Source organism: Anguilla anguilla, chromosome 3 (assembly GCF_013347855.1).
Source record: "Anguilla anguilla isolate fAngAng1 chromosome 3, fAngAng1.pri, whole genome shotgun sequence".
NCBI classification, from domain to species: Eukaryota; Metazoa; Chordata; class Actinopteri; order Anguilliformes; family Anguillidae; genus Anguilla; species Anguilla anguilla.
In genome coordinates, this window is record NC_049203.1 from 10,518,260 (window position 1) to 10,534,772 (window position 16,513).

Here is a 16,513-nt window from a genome sequence, read left to right on the forward strand (position 1 = left end):
TCTGATCAATTTACGCATGTACTCTTTTGCGGGATTGCTTGTGGCACAAGCTTTTTCATTTGCAATTCCGTGTCAGTATGGATCAAAATGTATTAATAGCTTAAAATGGGAAAAGTAAAGTTTGAGCCATAACAGTTTTTTGTTGAATTTATTGGATAAATGATTTGAAAGGAAATAACAATAGTGTTTAAAAGTACAATATAATTGCCATTGCTGCTCACATACGAACTGATAACCCATCTTTGAAGAGGACATGGAAGGAATCTCTTTCCCCCCACATTTATTTTTTTTAAATCCAGAGTTATACAGTCGTAAAAATGTCCAGTTTGAGTCCCATCACACTAAAAGCAATTACGTTTTGAAGGAAGGAGGATCTAGTTGAAGAAGAGAGGTCTTGTTCCAGGTAATCTGTCACTACTGACATCTTGATGGGACTGAAAATAAAAATAAAAAGGTGGGCATGCATTGAGGGCGACACCAGGCAGCCCCCCCGCCCATCATGTCACCAGTGCTAGATCGATCAGCCGGTGACACATTCAAAATCACTGATGGGAGTTACTGAACGTAGAAAAACCTCTAAAATAATACAGAAACTAGATCCAAAATATATAACTTTGATATACAAAACCGTATTTTTTTTTCTTATAAAAGTTCTAAAGTTTATTGTAGTTACATCATTTTTTATTATTTTATCACTGTAATTATTATTGTCGTCTTGTATAACTATCAGTGCGATTGTACACCAGCGCAGCTACTGGATCCAGAGTAAAGAAAAGAGAGGATTGTATTAAAGGCTAATAATAAAAATAAAAAAACAAGGATAAACACATTTTCTTATACGAAGTATAAGACCACTGCTGGTTTTTAGGAAAATAAAAAAACTCAAAACATTAAGAAACCCATTAAACGAAAGAGGCACGCTATGGGGCTTCCTTAAAAAAAGAAACAATAAGAAAAAACAAAACGTCAAAACAGCTCAAGTACTGTCTGACCCCATAAGAGTAAGAGTTCTCAAACTGCAATAATGAAAATTCATTAAACAGTTGATTAAAAAAAAAAAAATTAAAAAAGCATTTAAAAAAAAAAAACTGACACAAAGAAACTTCAGGTTGGTCCTGCAGGTTGTGTTTGGAAGGACGAAGGAGGACGGGTTTTAAAGAGCAGCATTTGGACATGGCTTGAGGCATCTTTGGATCGTTCAAACGAAGGTAATCACGCTATTCATTCCAGACAGACCGGTCAGGAGCAAACTCACGACACCGCGTGCTCGGACTAGAATCCAAACAAGAATCCGTCTCGCGCACTGGTCCTCCTGCATTCGATTCGTATTGCATCTGTAAGGAAAAGGCGTGGCCTGAAACTTCCTGTGGGCAGTAGGCTGCACCTCCTCTGGCCGGACCCGCGGTATCGACTACTGACTGACAGCTACTCCCGTGGAAACAAAGCTATCCAAATGTTTCGTGTGAAACATCTGCACAAAATTACGATTCTCGTGCATGATGGAGGCAAGACAACCTAGGGACTGTAACACATACGGGGCATAACTGAGATAAGTGGGGCTGGCTTTACACAGGAAACCAAACCCAAACAGCCATTCCCCCTCCATCAATTGCTAGCATATGTGGAGCGGAGCGTATTTTAGCAGCATCTGGCTCTTTAATATGCCGTATCCACCCAGGCATTAGCACTTTGTTTTGGTTTGCCAGTTCCTACTAAAATATGTGTTTGGGTCCTCAAGACAACTGCAATAATCTTTCCAGTGTAGCTCATAAAACCGTACTGAGGACATAGTGATTTAACAATATGGCTAAAGGGGGGGGGGGGTTGCTGAGCAATGTGAGCCACTTAAAACATCTGCAGACTTTGTACGTCACTGAACGTCAGCCATTACCATTTACTGTGCAAACAGTAACTGTAGAATTGAGAAGGTTTAGAGATAAACTAGAATTTGATGCCCAAAGTTTGAGAGGACCAATAACTTTAGTTCTGAAGAGACAGGGATCTAGAAGGAAATGACAAACAGGAGTCTGCTGACATCATACTTGGCTTCATAGTTTTATGGCTTAAGAAAATCCCTCTCCCTGCTTTAGAAGTTACTATAGGTCTACAGCTCAAACATTTGAGGACTTCATTTGTGTGTGTCTGTGGGGGAGGGGAGGTAAGGGGTGGAGGGCAGTGTTAACAGTCCCACTTGTACAAAGCACAGTAAAATGGGGGAGACCAAAGCCAAATTCAGTGCTCAAAAGAGCTTAACCCAAAGCGCTAACCCAACATCAGTATTCATATTTTTTAACATGACCTAACATACTGGGTGATGGCAACCCAACCCATGCATGGTAATTGCAACACTCAACACTGAAGCCCTGGGGGGAGCCGTGGGCTGTCTGTCAGGGCCCTGGAGTCAGATCTAGAGCTCTGTCTTCGGCCTCAGCGTCTCAAGCCCACACCTACATCACCTATAGCTCCGAAACGCAGGAGGTGCACGGCTGAGCTCATTTAAGCCACGAACGCCCGACTGCCCGCCAAAAACCCCTGGACAGTGAAAGTGATTTCTCAGAAAATGAAGTGCTGAGATTGGCCAGTAAAAGTGAGAACCCATCCATTTCTTTCTTAAACAGGAGAAATTGATCCCAGGATTTGGGGGGGGGGGGGTAAAGACTGCTACTCTCCTGCTCTGATGCTCTCTCTGATGCTCCTGGTCCAGAATGAATGTGCTTTCAACACGAATGTCTGCCTTGCTGCAGACCGCCTGAAAGCTGTGCTGTTATCCGCCAAGCCACGGGCGCGGGGGAGGGGGAGGAGGGGGGTTCGCCGTCCTCGTCCTTCCAAACCTGCAGGACCCGATTTCGATGACACACTGGTTAAGAAACACCTGTAAAACAGATCTGCATATATCAAGGATAAGATATGATTAATGAGTCCGCATGACCAGTCACATGACCTCCGCGACATGAGGTCCGCTGCATTAGCACCATTTTTTTTTTTTTTTTTTAAAGAATGTCAAATTTCTATAATCTCTATTAGTAGAACAAACATGCCAAGGAAACAATAGGACTTGTACACATGTGGATGTGGACACATATGCCATTCATCTCTTGCATATGTGCATACCAGGTACGTACTGTGGTATATGTGTTGAACAATCTGATAAGACATGGTTTTGCAGCAGAAAATACTCGGTTTGTGCTCTATTTTAAGAATGGACCAGGAAACGTTGCCTGCGTGCTCGGGGTATACCTTCACAGAAAGGAGAAAGGAGAAAAGGTTGAGTTTGAGCATGCCTCATTCAAACAGGTAATTTCACCAGAAGTTCTTAACCTACTGCTGTAGAGGTACCTGACACTGCTTCTGCAAGGATATGAAGTCCCACTTTTACTCCTGAAAGCCGAATATAACGGAGAGCTATTAATTACAAGGGCTTGTGTAAAACTATATTGATTAGGTGGGGAAACTCAATATTTAAAATGCACACAGCACAGCTGGACAGATCCAGATTAAATACTGGCTAGACCAGCACTGATCTACAAGAGTCTGAGTCAACCCTTGAAGCCAAGCAGACATGGGTTGGGCTATTAGCTACCGCTGCTTGCTAAGGAACAAGCAAAGAAATGCCGTTAATCTGCAAGAGAGCTGAACCCCCACAAGAGCTTTAGCAGATAGCTTACGAGAATGAAAGACGGCAAGGGCCAGCTGCACCACTTTGTCCCCTCTGTGTGAGTGGGGTTGGGGGGGGGGGGGTATGAGCACCCAGACATTCATTTCCTGGTCCTTTTCATTAAATCATTAAGGCAACACAATTGAAATGGTTTCTTTTTTTTGTTGATATTTTGTAAAAATGCAAGGTTTCTGTGGATGGAATTACAAAAAGCCCTTAAAAAACCAGAAAAGAAACAAGTCATTCGTACAGACAGGGATGGATATTCTGTCGTAGAAAGATAGCGATTTCAATTACTTCTGAACTCAGAATTGAGTGCAAACAGACATGGCTTAAGCGTGGCACAAGAAGAAAAACTTTATTTCATTTTTATGTGATTAAAATGTGTTTGAGCTACACGACCTACTGTTTTCTGGTAACAAGATTAAAAAAGGTCCAAAATTGACCAAATAGTTCAAATTGAAAATCAGTTCATCAACAAATAAAGCAGAGATTTTGGATTCTGCCAAATGGCTGTACGTTCTTATTTTCAGGTGCACCTAAGTCTATCAACATACACACACACACCACCATAAACCATAGCACAGACGGGCTGCATTAGCCAAGAACCAAGAACTGCGTGTTAGAATAACACGCTCCGCAACCAACTAATCTGAACAGATGAAGCGTGAATACAGATTAGTGTGAAAATGACAGAATTTCACAAGACACCTCAACCAAAACTTATTCCAAAACTGAGGCTGAGGCAACAGCCCACCAACATCGTCGCAAAACGAAACGTCTACCGCAAGACGAAAGGAGTAAACAGACAGGCCGGTTTCTAAATCAGGGGCACTCTGAATCGGACAAACATCCACCGGCAACAAGCGTGTTTTCAATAATATGGCTTTTAAGTACATTTAAGCTCGTCCCTGTGCAGAGCGAGTGAAGGAGCAGACCCCTTATCAGGCGGCACAGTGATTGCGTCTTCCGAGAAAGCCATCAGCTGGTAACAGACTGCTCCACGCCCGGGCACTCGGAGACGGAGAGTGCACTGCCTTTTCACGCTTCGCTAGCTCCAAATGTTTCAAAGATGCATAGAACGGCATTTCACACCGACCCAACGACAAGCTTGACCACTATCTAAGATTTCAAGACTACTATTATTGAAATTAGTTCTGTATGACATGGGGGGGGATAAATTGCATAATTGTTTTTTTTTTTTTCCTCTCCCAGACTTGCAGATAATTTTCTCAAAATGTGAAATATTGTTTTTCACATTTTCCATTATTATGGATTATCTTCCAAATAGACCTGACTGCTGGGAGTCGAAACCATACACCACCACGATCCTAACAAGCTACAGCTACACAGGAACTGCCATCATGAGCTCACAACACTACAAAAGACTACATTCCCAGCAGCCCTTCTACAGAGGAAATGAACAGAACTACCTCGTGCCCCGCCTACAGACCTACATACAGAACGTGGTCAAGCTTTGAAAGAATAAACACAAGAAACGGACAGAAACGAGCTAGCTTTCGCACACAGTTAAACTGCAATGCACAAAGGTAAGACCTCTACATAAGACTTACCCGATCTTATATCTAACTTCCCTTCCATCCACAGACTTGATTAACCTGATTGGGATTTTTGAAATAATAATAAAATAAACAATAAATGAAAAATATCTAGTACGTGTTTATTAAAATAAATGGGGAAACCATTATGTGGACCGTATGTGCTGCAAAATCTCAGTAACAACACGAGAAAAAAGGAAAACATCAGCGATGGCATTGCTGCCCGCTGCCATGCCAACCAAGAGAACGCTGGCATGGCAACGGAAGCAATCATCATAAAATGGTACAGTAGTAGATGTAGCTAGACCAGGAAGGGGCAGGCTCTCCTGGGAAGAGGTCGGCAGAGAGGTCCAGTGACTGGTCATGCGGCTCGGTGTCAGGAATAATGGTTGTAGGGTGGGAGAGGGTGCCCGATGCCGTTCTGGTAGTGATGATGCTGGCGATGGGCGATGTAATCCGCGTAGCTCATCGTCACTTTTTCACTGCGATACCTGTCCAGGGAGACAGAGGGGGGAAAACAAGGTCAGCGCCGAGGACTTGGATCAAACAGACACTCGCTGCACAGAGCCACATTCCTGTGGGGCTGCCCAGATGTTCAGAAAACCTACACCGTCTATCAAACCGTAAAAGGTTTCAAACACCAAAACTGTCTGATTTTTTACTGTGAAATGTAGTACCCAGTGTACATTAGCACAGAGAAAGTGGCCGTCATTTTTGTGATAAAGAACAAAGAACAGAAAGGCCCTGTCAGCAACACAAGCGCACTGTGTTCATGCATATTTACACACCAGTGTGTGCTTGTCTGTGTACGTGTGTGTGTGTGTGTGTGTGTGTGTGTGTGTAGGTTTCGTAGGTATGCAAGTATGTGTGTGTGTGTGTGCATGTGTGTAGGTTCTGTAGGTATGCAAGTGTGTGTGTGTGTGTGTGTGTGTGTTTGCGTGTACGTGTGTGTGTGCACCCCAGCACTGCAATTGATGGGGCAGATGAGTTCTCAGAAGCCTGGGTCAGCTGTGCACAGGCTGGATTAGAGCGAAAGAGGCACAGCAGGATCAGCACCATTAGCGGCGTGCCTGCCGTCTGCAGCCCGGAACAGCAGCCGCAGGGTTATTTATTAATGCTCATTTGGCTGTCTGGTACAGATGAAATTTGCATTTGGAAAAGCAAGACCATCTCTTAACCCGTCAATCTCTTCCGCAGGTAGGATATTTCAACAGCCCTCCCAAGCTTTCCGTTTAGACTAAATAAAATCAAACTGATGGCCTCAACACCGGCACTGACTTTCACCGGCAGCCTGTGGCTATTAGAGTGTGTACACAAGAATCTAAATACTGGCATAAACTGATTACTCCCAGTAATCGGGATACTGGTGTACATTAGGTTAGGTAGTAGATTTACCCGTTCACCCATATAAGTCAACTGGACCTATATGGAAAAAGTTTGTGTCCGTTCACAAATGACGTGACCGTTCCGGGTAGATTAAGCAAAGCAGGATGTTTACCCTCTGAGAAAACGCATGATAAATATTTAACTTTACATTCATTTGTCTTTGAAACAGCCAGATATTTCGCCAAATAATAGTTTTGGCAGAGATGTAAATCCTGCCAACACAACACTGTTGAAGAGTGATAGTTTTAAGTCGTGGTATGGTTTAGCCAATATAACTCCGTTATATGACCCCCAAATAGCTAGCATTTGATAAACAACTGAAGCATAGTTCAACAGCTAAAATTCAATACTTGTATGCAGAGCTGTTTTTGGTAAAATGCAACTAAAATAATTATTTTGGCCAAGTTAAATATCCAGCTATATCAGCCACTGACCTGGGGCACTAGCCAGCTTGCGACATTGAATAAAATCATAACTTAAAACTTGAGGTTTTGTTTATCAGGGAGAAGTATTGCATAGCACACAAGCAATTTATGAGGCAATGATGCCAATTTTGTAATTCCGTTCTTACAATAGACAAAACCATACTAAGCAAGGACAGTGACACAATGCACAAAATCAGATAATGCAGCTCCAGTATCTCCTATCCACAATGTCTCATATTCATACAATAATTGTTAAGAGGGCGAACTCAAGTGTTTATTAAAGAAACTGTGACAGAAACAAAACTGTGTTGTGTTGGTAGGATTGAAATCTCTGCCAAAACTTTTAGCTGCAAAATGTCAGGGTATTTTAAAGATGAACTAATGGAACATTAACATTTATGGCACTAAGAAAGGATCTTGCTAGCGAGAATAATTTTAAATAGTTATTATTTAGCATTCCTAAGTTTAGTCTTGAAATTTGGCCAGAACATTTTCTCAAAAGCCAGGATGGTGGTGGCACCATGTATTATATAAATGACATGTTTATCTTCAGAACACACACACACAAAGCTAAAACTCTGGCTTTTGTTGCTTGTTTTAATTTTAGTCTTGTTCTTATGTGATAGGGAAAAATGTGGCACACAAATCCAGGAAATGTTCTGCTTTCAGGCAAAAAACAGGATCATTGTTGACAAGTACAAGGCATCTAATTTTGTAGAACACATTTTTAGAAAAAAATATACTAGTGGCAGGATAAGGCCACGTGGGAACTGGAGTCTGTCTACCCACTCACTGATTTTCTTGGACTTTAAGGTGACAGGCACCAGACTTTGCTGAGGGGGAGCAGACAGCGCATTATTAATTAGCTCTCTGTCAGCCCCGAGCAGAACCGGCCTGACCAGACTGATTGGGGGGGGCTAAACAGTTCACCTACCTGCCTGCCTGCACACTCAGCAGCACTGAGAGAGACTGGCATCAGCGTGACTGAATACTACAGCACTAATCAGCCACAGCGGCTGACTCTCGCCCAGCTCCCAGAGCGAGTGGGCGGCAGTGTAGCATAATGGTTAGGGAACTGTTCTTGAAACTCTACATTTTAGGTTTACGTTTACTTTATTTATTTATATTAAAGTAGCTTACAAAGTTGCTCAGGATAAAAGTGTCAGCTAAATGCCAAAAATGAGGTTGACTAAAAAAAGAGTGGCTGGTGTCTTATCCCCCTCGAGGGACATATTTTTTGAAGCAGCATACATGCACAGTTTATATAAGTATAAAGTGAAATAAAAAAGAAGGGGGCTGGGGAGTGAATAATGCAATGCAAGGGATATGGTGTGGTTTCTTTTCCGGAGTATGCAGTTCCAGACTTATATCCAACTGAAACAACACTAATCCAGTAGCCAACGGCATGTGGCCGTTAAAACAAATACAGCAAACCCCACAGGTAACTGTGCTACCAGATGGGTTTTTTATGGAAGGTGCCAAGGCCGTTATTTATTTATTTATTTTTTTTGCGCATTGTGCAAAGAAATGGCACAACAATTATGAAGATATTCTTTAAAAATTTGCCAACAGTCAAAAAATGTCTATAATATTTTAATGGATGAGAAGTCAAAAGACTGCACATAGATTTGTAATGCATTTATGTTTTTCATTTCATTTTGAGCTGCCACCCAACAGCTTTGTGAAATTTTCCTCTCCACCCTTAAGAAAGAGCACAAAAGGACAGTCAGAAGCTGAATGAAAAAGTAAATGCGTCCAGTTTGAATGCAAAAGATGGAAATCTGAAAATTTTCAGAATCTACTTTTATCAGGAGAAGAGTGCCAATGCGATTAAAGAACCTAAGACGCACTGTCCTACGAGTATTTTTTTCTTTTGTATATTTTTTTAGAAAAGCATCCATTCCTCACATCGTAGTATCCTGATGCTTTTACGGAGAGCAGCCCAAACAGCCTCCGTGAATACGTGTCTGTGCAAAAGGTCTTCTCACTTACCTGGTCAACTTAATGGTCTTCCTGAAGTCATTTGAGATGGGAGCTTTGTAGCCTCCCTTTCGTAGTAAGGAATCTATGGTCTGAATATGGTCCCATCCTGCAGAAGAAAGATCAGCCCCGTTCAGCACAGCCTCACTGATCCCTCCAGGGCTGCAGCACCTCCTGCAGTGCGGCTGATGACAGCCGACTCTACGTTTCTGAAGGTCCACGCTCTGAGCCCACCTTCACCCGCCCCGCCCGCATCTCCCCCGCAATCTCTCCCGCTGCTAATCGCCAGCGCCGGCTACGTCTGCCTGCATGCGCCTGGCTCCTGCGCCTGGCTCCTGCGCCCGCCGTGGAAACGGGGGCCTGAGAACAATAGCTCTGCTTCCCTGCTGGGTGGCATTCACAATACCAAAAATGTTTTCAATGCCTTCTCCTTTTTGGCTGATTGACAGCATTCTTCTGCTTGAGAATCATCTTCTATTTGCAGCATGTCTTTCTACAATTGTATTTCAGCACTTCTCATTACCAGTTACACTCGAATGAAAACAAACCAAGACAACAAGGCCATACTGAAAATGCATATAAGAGAATACATAATATTTTACATTACTTTTTTTTTTTAACATAAACAGATCGTGTAGCCAGTCAGATGCAGGGTGGTTGGTTATGTGGCTTTATGTATAGAGTCGGCTTTTATAGGGATTTTTACCAGGTACTGGGGTTAACAACCTTACCTTATGAAAAGTGCCAGGGGATCTTTAACGAGCACAGTGAGTCAGGACCAGTTTTACCACCTTATCTGAAGAATGACACCTATAAGTGGGGCGATGTTTTCCCAAGAGTCTCTCATTTGAGCACTAAATCAGCACAAGCCTTCCTATCCTCATCAGTTTTACATGAGAAGGTGACAGGGTGCTACGGCTGCTAGATATGAAAGTGAATTTTTGATTGGAGTCAGAGATAAATACTCACCTTGCTCCTTGGCAACTTCTGGAAGGTAGGTGGCTGTGCGCTTAGAGCCTTTTTCATTGAAAAATTCTATCCTAATGCCATGCACACCCACCTGAAAGAGGCAGACATAACATTTAGCCAAACCGAAACCACCATACACTGCTGAGAAACTGCACCTGTAAGCACCGTTCTCTGAAGTGACTATCAACTAATATTTAACTTCGTTTATTCAGCACTTTCTTGCGGTTGAGCAAAGCCCTAGGATTTTACAAGCATTTTAAGACGGAGTTAAGACAATATTATAAATACTACAAGTATTTATGATATTTTTTCTCATACTGAAAAGGGGGACTATCCACCATTTTGGATTTTTTAAAAATGAATGCCTCAACTTCTCCGAGACCATTTATTGTAACAGCAGATAGATAATTTGTTCTCTGGACACTCCAATTTAAAACACAAAAAGAAAGTTAAAACCTACGAATGCCACCAAGCAATTTACAGTATTTACAAATAAAATTAAGTGTAACATGATGGCCACTGTGTCTCTCTGTCTGCATACGCTATCTAACATATCCAAAGCCTTCCCCAGGTTTTATGGTGGTATGTTAAACAACAGAGCAAGCACAAGCCTTTCTCTCTACGCAAAAGCAAACTGCAAACTGCGTTAAACAATGAATCCATCACTGTGAAATAGTACACTCCATACACACAGACCACTGGGAATAACATCGTAAATATAATGACAGGGAAATAGGAACCTGGAATTAAATATAAACATTTCTAGAGACAAATTAGGGGAGGTAACACACAGTGCACAGAGCTGGACACGTCTATGTCAACCTCTTAATTTACAGGAACCCTGGGTCCTTTGTGGGCTTGTCTGAAAAGTTCATCACCTTTGTCCACGACAAAATCAGCACTTGCTGTCTCATACAATATTACTGAGGGGAAAAAGCAGCCATCGTCGACATCACAAATGGGCTCATTTGCCTCAGAAAGCAACGGCTGCCTGCAGATAAACCGCGTGCGCAGAAGCCGACCTGTGAGGATTTTCCAACCAGGCCACGTTTCCCGTCGCTGCCAGAAAAACAGCAGCCGTAACGCACACGGGCTCCTCGTGCCATTCTTCAGCGGTGACTCAGCATTTCTGCAGCACGGAGCCTGAAATTCCTGCTGCTCACACAAGCCTATCGTCCCCGGCAAATCGACCGTGCCCGGCCAGCACAGCACCACGTACAATGTCAACCTAATGTCAGGACTGTGTTGAACACAAACAGTACTGTCCGGGACATAAATACTAGTATACTCTGTTTATACAATAACGTTTTTTTTTTTGTTGTTTTTTTTTTAACGCGAATGGGGAAAAAACGTATTTTACAGCGAGAACATAAAACAGTGTGATTCCTCTCCCACACATTGTAAAGAAGAATATACTCGTTAGCCTAAAAGCATTAAAGCTAATTCACTAGGGGACTGGCTATATGGAGCAGCAAATTAGACGTCGGTAGGAAAGAGCGATGCAGGAGAAACTAACATTAGGCTGGTAAGAGGTAGGCTATACAGGAGCAGAAAGTCAGCAGCAGCCAGAATTCTTACGGTACTTGTAAAGATGTGAAAATGTGGCTAACGTATGAATTTGGAAGACATGCGTAATTAAGTAATATGTCGTTTGCTTTAGAATCTACGTCATCCATATTCAACATTATTTACTATGAAAATAATATTCTGCTGGTGGAAATTATGGCGGCAAGGAGTTCTGGAAATGAATGCATTTCATCCTCACTCCGATACAATGTGCAATACAAGATAGTACTAAGCCTACACAGTACAATGTAGAACTAAAACAGCAAACCCTTATCATCTGCAGGGGACACATTCCAAAAATTCTCTCAAATCCCCAAGAATTCATACTGTAATACATTTTTCACAATTTCTTAAAAAATCTTTAAAAAAGGAAACACTTCAATCCACAGGTTTAATTCATTCTCTATTTTCCATCTGCTTTTTTTTACAGCAACAACTACACTAATAAATTATGAATGTTAAGCATGGTTAATAATGAATTTGCCTGTGAGATTACTGAACTATGACTTTTCAGATTCTGTTAACCGTTTTAAGATAAGGGGAAACACGCACAGCCATTTGTCAGCCTTGTTTAATCAGATTCTGTTGAAAAACTTTGTACAGCTGTAATTAATAAGCCCGCACTTCACATCACACACAGACAGCAGATCCAGAGAAGACCATTCCCAGATAAGAAGCAGGGATTTATGCTAATCTTTTTATACTTGAAATGGAATTATGAAGATGCAAAAATTCAATTGCTAGCCTTTTTTAATAGCAGCCTTCATATAGCCTACTCATCTTATGGAATCTATATTCAATACAGATTCCATAAAATGGGGCAATGTTCACAAGTATGCTTTTCTTGGAAAATAAAATGCATACAATGCATCATTCATAGCACAGCAACTTATCAATTCAAATTCAAATGTATTACATCTGAATCCCCAAATTTCCTGCACCTCGATAAAGATTGAAAACATCAGTATTTCCTTCTAATGAAACCCAGGCCCTGATACTGTTACATGAGAAGTAAAGTGAAATCTAACCAAGTACCAAAATGTACATCTAACATAGCCTGATAACAAAAATACTTCTGTCCAATTCCCAGCCAGAGCGCTACCTCTTTAAAGCCAGAATAGCTCCAGGAATAGAAGCTGTGTGATTTTAGGAGCTAAACTCAGTACTGCAATTTCACAACTTACAGCCAAACTAATGCGAAACGCTGAAGTGCACCTAGAGATGGAAATATAGTACTGTGCTGCAATCCATAAGTCAAATGCAATAATACATTTCCTTGCTATAAGTGCAATCTGGTGGAATTTACATTCCATATATTCTCACAAACAAATCTAGCATTTGCACTATAACCAGTAATAATATAAACACAATGCTGGTTTTCCCTCCAATGGACACAGAGCTCTACTTTACGCATCAGCTGGATGGTTTTGTCATTTCCCTGTAGCACAGAATAATGCAGCAGCAGCAGATCCAAATAACTAAAATATGGTTTGTTAAACGTGCTAACAGCCAATCAATCAGTTAGCTTACAATAAACCACATGTACCAGTGTTCCGTGCGTTTCTCAGGAAAACAGGTTAGACTCCAGATGCTTTCGAGAAGGTAATTTAAAGTTTATGAGATTGGTTCCAAGAAAAAAAAAAAGGATCCAGCGCTGATCAGTATCACGTTTGCAGCGACGTCTCCTTCCGACTTCCTGTTGTGCCCAGTGCTGATCTACCCCATACTTGCCATACTGCTCAATGGCTTGAGATTTGTCTGGCTTCCTGTAATATCTCAGCATTCATCTTTACACACTTAACATTTGTCTACATTATTTTCATGCAAACAACCAGAAAGCTGCTTTGTAAGTACCTATTAAGACAATGTGCATCTAAACGCACTATTGGTTGTGGGTGAATCGGAGTGACTGGGCACTTTATCAACTGCTAATGAGAAGCACACTGAAAAATTTATGTAGTTTAAGATTAAATAAATTCCAACCCAGAAAGCAATATATATATCCATTGACCTCATACATTCAGCTACAGCCTGTTTAATTTCATGGTATGCCAGGAGAGTAAAGAGAGCCCCACAAAATAAAAATAACAAAATGCCTTGTACATTTTATTATTTATAAAATAAATTATGCCAAAATCCATTTCCTACCCTGGCTGATGGTCATTAATATGCTGAACACCAATATCTGAATTTCAAATGGAATGTAATAACTGCCCTAATTTTAAACAGCCACATTTAAACATATAATTTGATAAATTTTCCAATATTTTCTCACTTCCACATCAATAATTATTGCTTGGAAAATGTGAGCTCTCACCTCCCCAATTTCATTTCCCTCAAAACGTTTAAATTTGCTCATAAAGCAATGTTACCTAAATGGAAAGATGACTGACACAGACCTAGAGTGCACTCTTACTCAGTATTGATTAGTATTGATATCAATTGCTACAAGACTTCATGATCTGCCTTTTCACCCTCGTGATAATGACAGTAACAAGCTTAATCTTCACCTCATCTTTAAAAAGTAATCATGCTTAATAATCACTTGTTCAAAATGCCTTCATGCCTTCCCTCTTTAAAGTATTATGCACGGTGAAACTTCACAGATTACTCATGCTACATTTCCCATATTTCATTAGTTTTTCATTACAACCCACTGAATAAAGTAAAAAATCGAGGCAGTCTAGTGCATTTTAGGATAATGTGACATAACACACAAACCAGAAATTCCTAAGAACTAAGAAAATTCCACAGAACTAGCTGCTGGCAAACTGATTCCGATTCCCATATTAATTTTACAGTTCATCAGAAAAAGTTACATGGCTCCCCTGACATTGAGAAAGAAGACTGCACACCCTCTTCGCTTCTTAGTTAGCAGACCACTGCCTTCCAGGTTTCCACAAAACCCTGAAGAAGGCTTGTAGTGCAGAAACTTTAGCTACGCTCTGCTAAATAACCAGGCAGTACAGAGCGTGTGCAATCTCCTTTCCAAATGTTCTCTCTTTATTGACTTGCACCTCCTCGATAGTTGGGCGTGTGTCCTCTCATTCAAAGTAGAACTGCCCTGATAAAAAAAATGGTGTGGCCACTTGTCTTCTTTCGCTGGGCTGAAACGGCCTTTTTTTTCCGTTAGCTACGCCACACCCCTCCGATGGCCTCTTACCTCCCAGTCTAGGTAATCACCAACATCCTCGAAGTTGGTGAGCAGAGACACAGAGCAGAACAGCCTGGGCAGCTCATCTCTGGTCATGGGGGGAAAGCGGCTGTCTTTAAGAGCACTGCAGACACAGGGAGACAAAACAGCCATTTTTTAGACCCGCAACACAAACACAGGTCCCCCCCGTGAGGAAACCCACGTCAGCCCTGCGTACAGACCGAACACCCGCGGCACCACACTGCTTCAGACGACTGTCGGCTGATCGGAATTAGATCACGGTGAAATTCAAAATGGCTCCCCGTTCCGTGAGGCAAAATAAGGCCAAATGCCTTACGTCGTATGAGGGCATTTTGCGGAAAACTAGCTCTTTATTCACAAAAGGCAAAGATAAAATACGTTGTTTATGTAAATGAAGACACACAGCAGTGAACTCTGCACTCATTTGCATACATTTTTGAGGGGAGCACGGATGGGAATCGGATCGACTGTTCTCTTCTTGGTTACTAATTTTGTGTTACTGCCATCCTAATCTGGGAGATAAAAATGTATGACAACAGTGTTCCATTTTAATATTTTGTGACATTATCAGTGAGACATGAGAAATGAAATCAAACTTGATGGCACCTGGACGGATGGACTGCGCCACACTGAATGAGCGCTAACCAAGTGACGCTGAAACTGCACAGTATGCAGACGCTGTTACTGTTTGCCAGCAGACTGCCAAAACACATAATCACCAACTGATGCTGTGGAATGGCCAAAGGCAGCGGTGCCCTTGCTACATGAACATATGCTATATTTAAGTGAGCGCCGGCAGAGTCTATACCTGAGCCACATGAACATATGTAACAGTAAAGTAATCACAAGCAGTGTTTATATCCGTGCTACATAAACATATGTTACAGTACAGCACAGGCGGTACTATACCCGTGCTACATAAACATATGCTATAGCAAAGTAAGCACAAGCAGTGTTTATACCTGAGCCACATGAACATATGTAACAGTAAAGTAAGCACAGGCAGTGTTTTTACCCGTGCTACATAAACATATGCTATAGCAAAGTAAGCACAAGCAGTGTTTATACCTGAGCCACATGAACATATGTAACAGTAAAGTAAGCACAGGCAGTGTTTTTACCCGTGCTACATAAACATATACTATAGCAAAGTAAGCACAAGCAGTGTTTATACCCGTGCTACATAAACATATGCTATAGCAAAGTAAGCACAAGCAGTGTTTATACCCGTGCTACATAAACATATGCTATAGCAAAGTAAGCACAAGCAGTGTTTATACCCGTGCTGCATAAACATATGCTAAAGTAAATCCAAGCAGTGTCGATATCTGAGCCACATGAACATATGTTACAGCAAAGTAAGCACAGGCAGTGTCTACACCCAAGCTTAATGAACATATTTTATAGTAAATTTAGCACAAGCAGTTGTTTTTTTGTCTTTGCTGCACCTCAAGAGGCACATTGTCTTCGCACTAATGAAGCACAAAATAGGCTTCATTTTGTAAGGAGCCTGAACAGGAATTAAAACATGGCCACCACAGGGGTTCTAGGTAAGATTTGTCATGTTCCTAAAGCTACAAATCCTCCTTGATACTTATTCTCCTGGTGAGAAACATTTGTTGCTTGCATCTTAAATTGCACATTATTTGTTAAAAAAAGGTCCCTCATCGACTGCCCTATAGTTTCAAAAGCAATGCTAGAGAAGACCCTAACTTAATTTTTTTGTTTTCCCAGACATTTAAGCCATTCTGTTTTCCAAACAAACACAAACAGCAGTAAGGACCACATCGCAATATTT

The 16,513-nt window shown here is 41.4% G+C and overlaps 1 protein-coding gene across 1 annotated transcript in view; it reads right to left on the bottom strand.

The window, feature by feature from the left end:
• Positions 1-132: 132 nt before the first annotated feature.
• LOC118224353 (AMME syndrome candidate gene 1 protein-like) overlaps positions 133-16,513 on the bottom strand; it is a 34,258-nt gene continuing 17,877 nt past the window's right edge. The window contains exons 3-6 of the mRNA XM_035411809.1: positions 14,704-14,818; positions 9,975-10,065; positions 9,018-9,114; positions 133-5,705 (exon numbers count right to left, since the gene is read on the bottom strand). Coding sequence (XP_035267700.1) covers positions 5,591-5,705; positions 9,018-9,114; positions 9,975-10,065; positions 14,704-14,818 — 418 coding nt within the window. The 3' untranslated portion in view covers positions 133-5,590. The remainder of the gene's footprint in view (positions 5,706-9,017; positions 9,115-9,974; positions 10,066-14,703; positions 14,819-16,513) is intronic.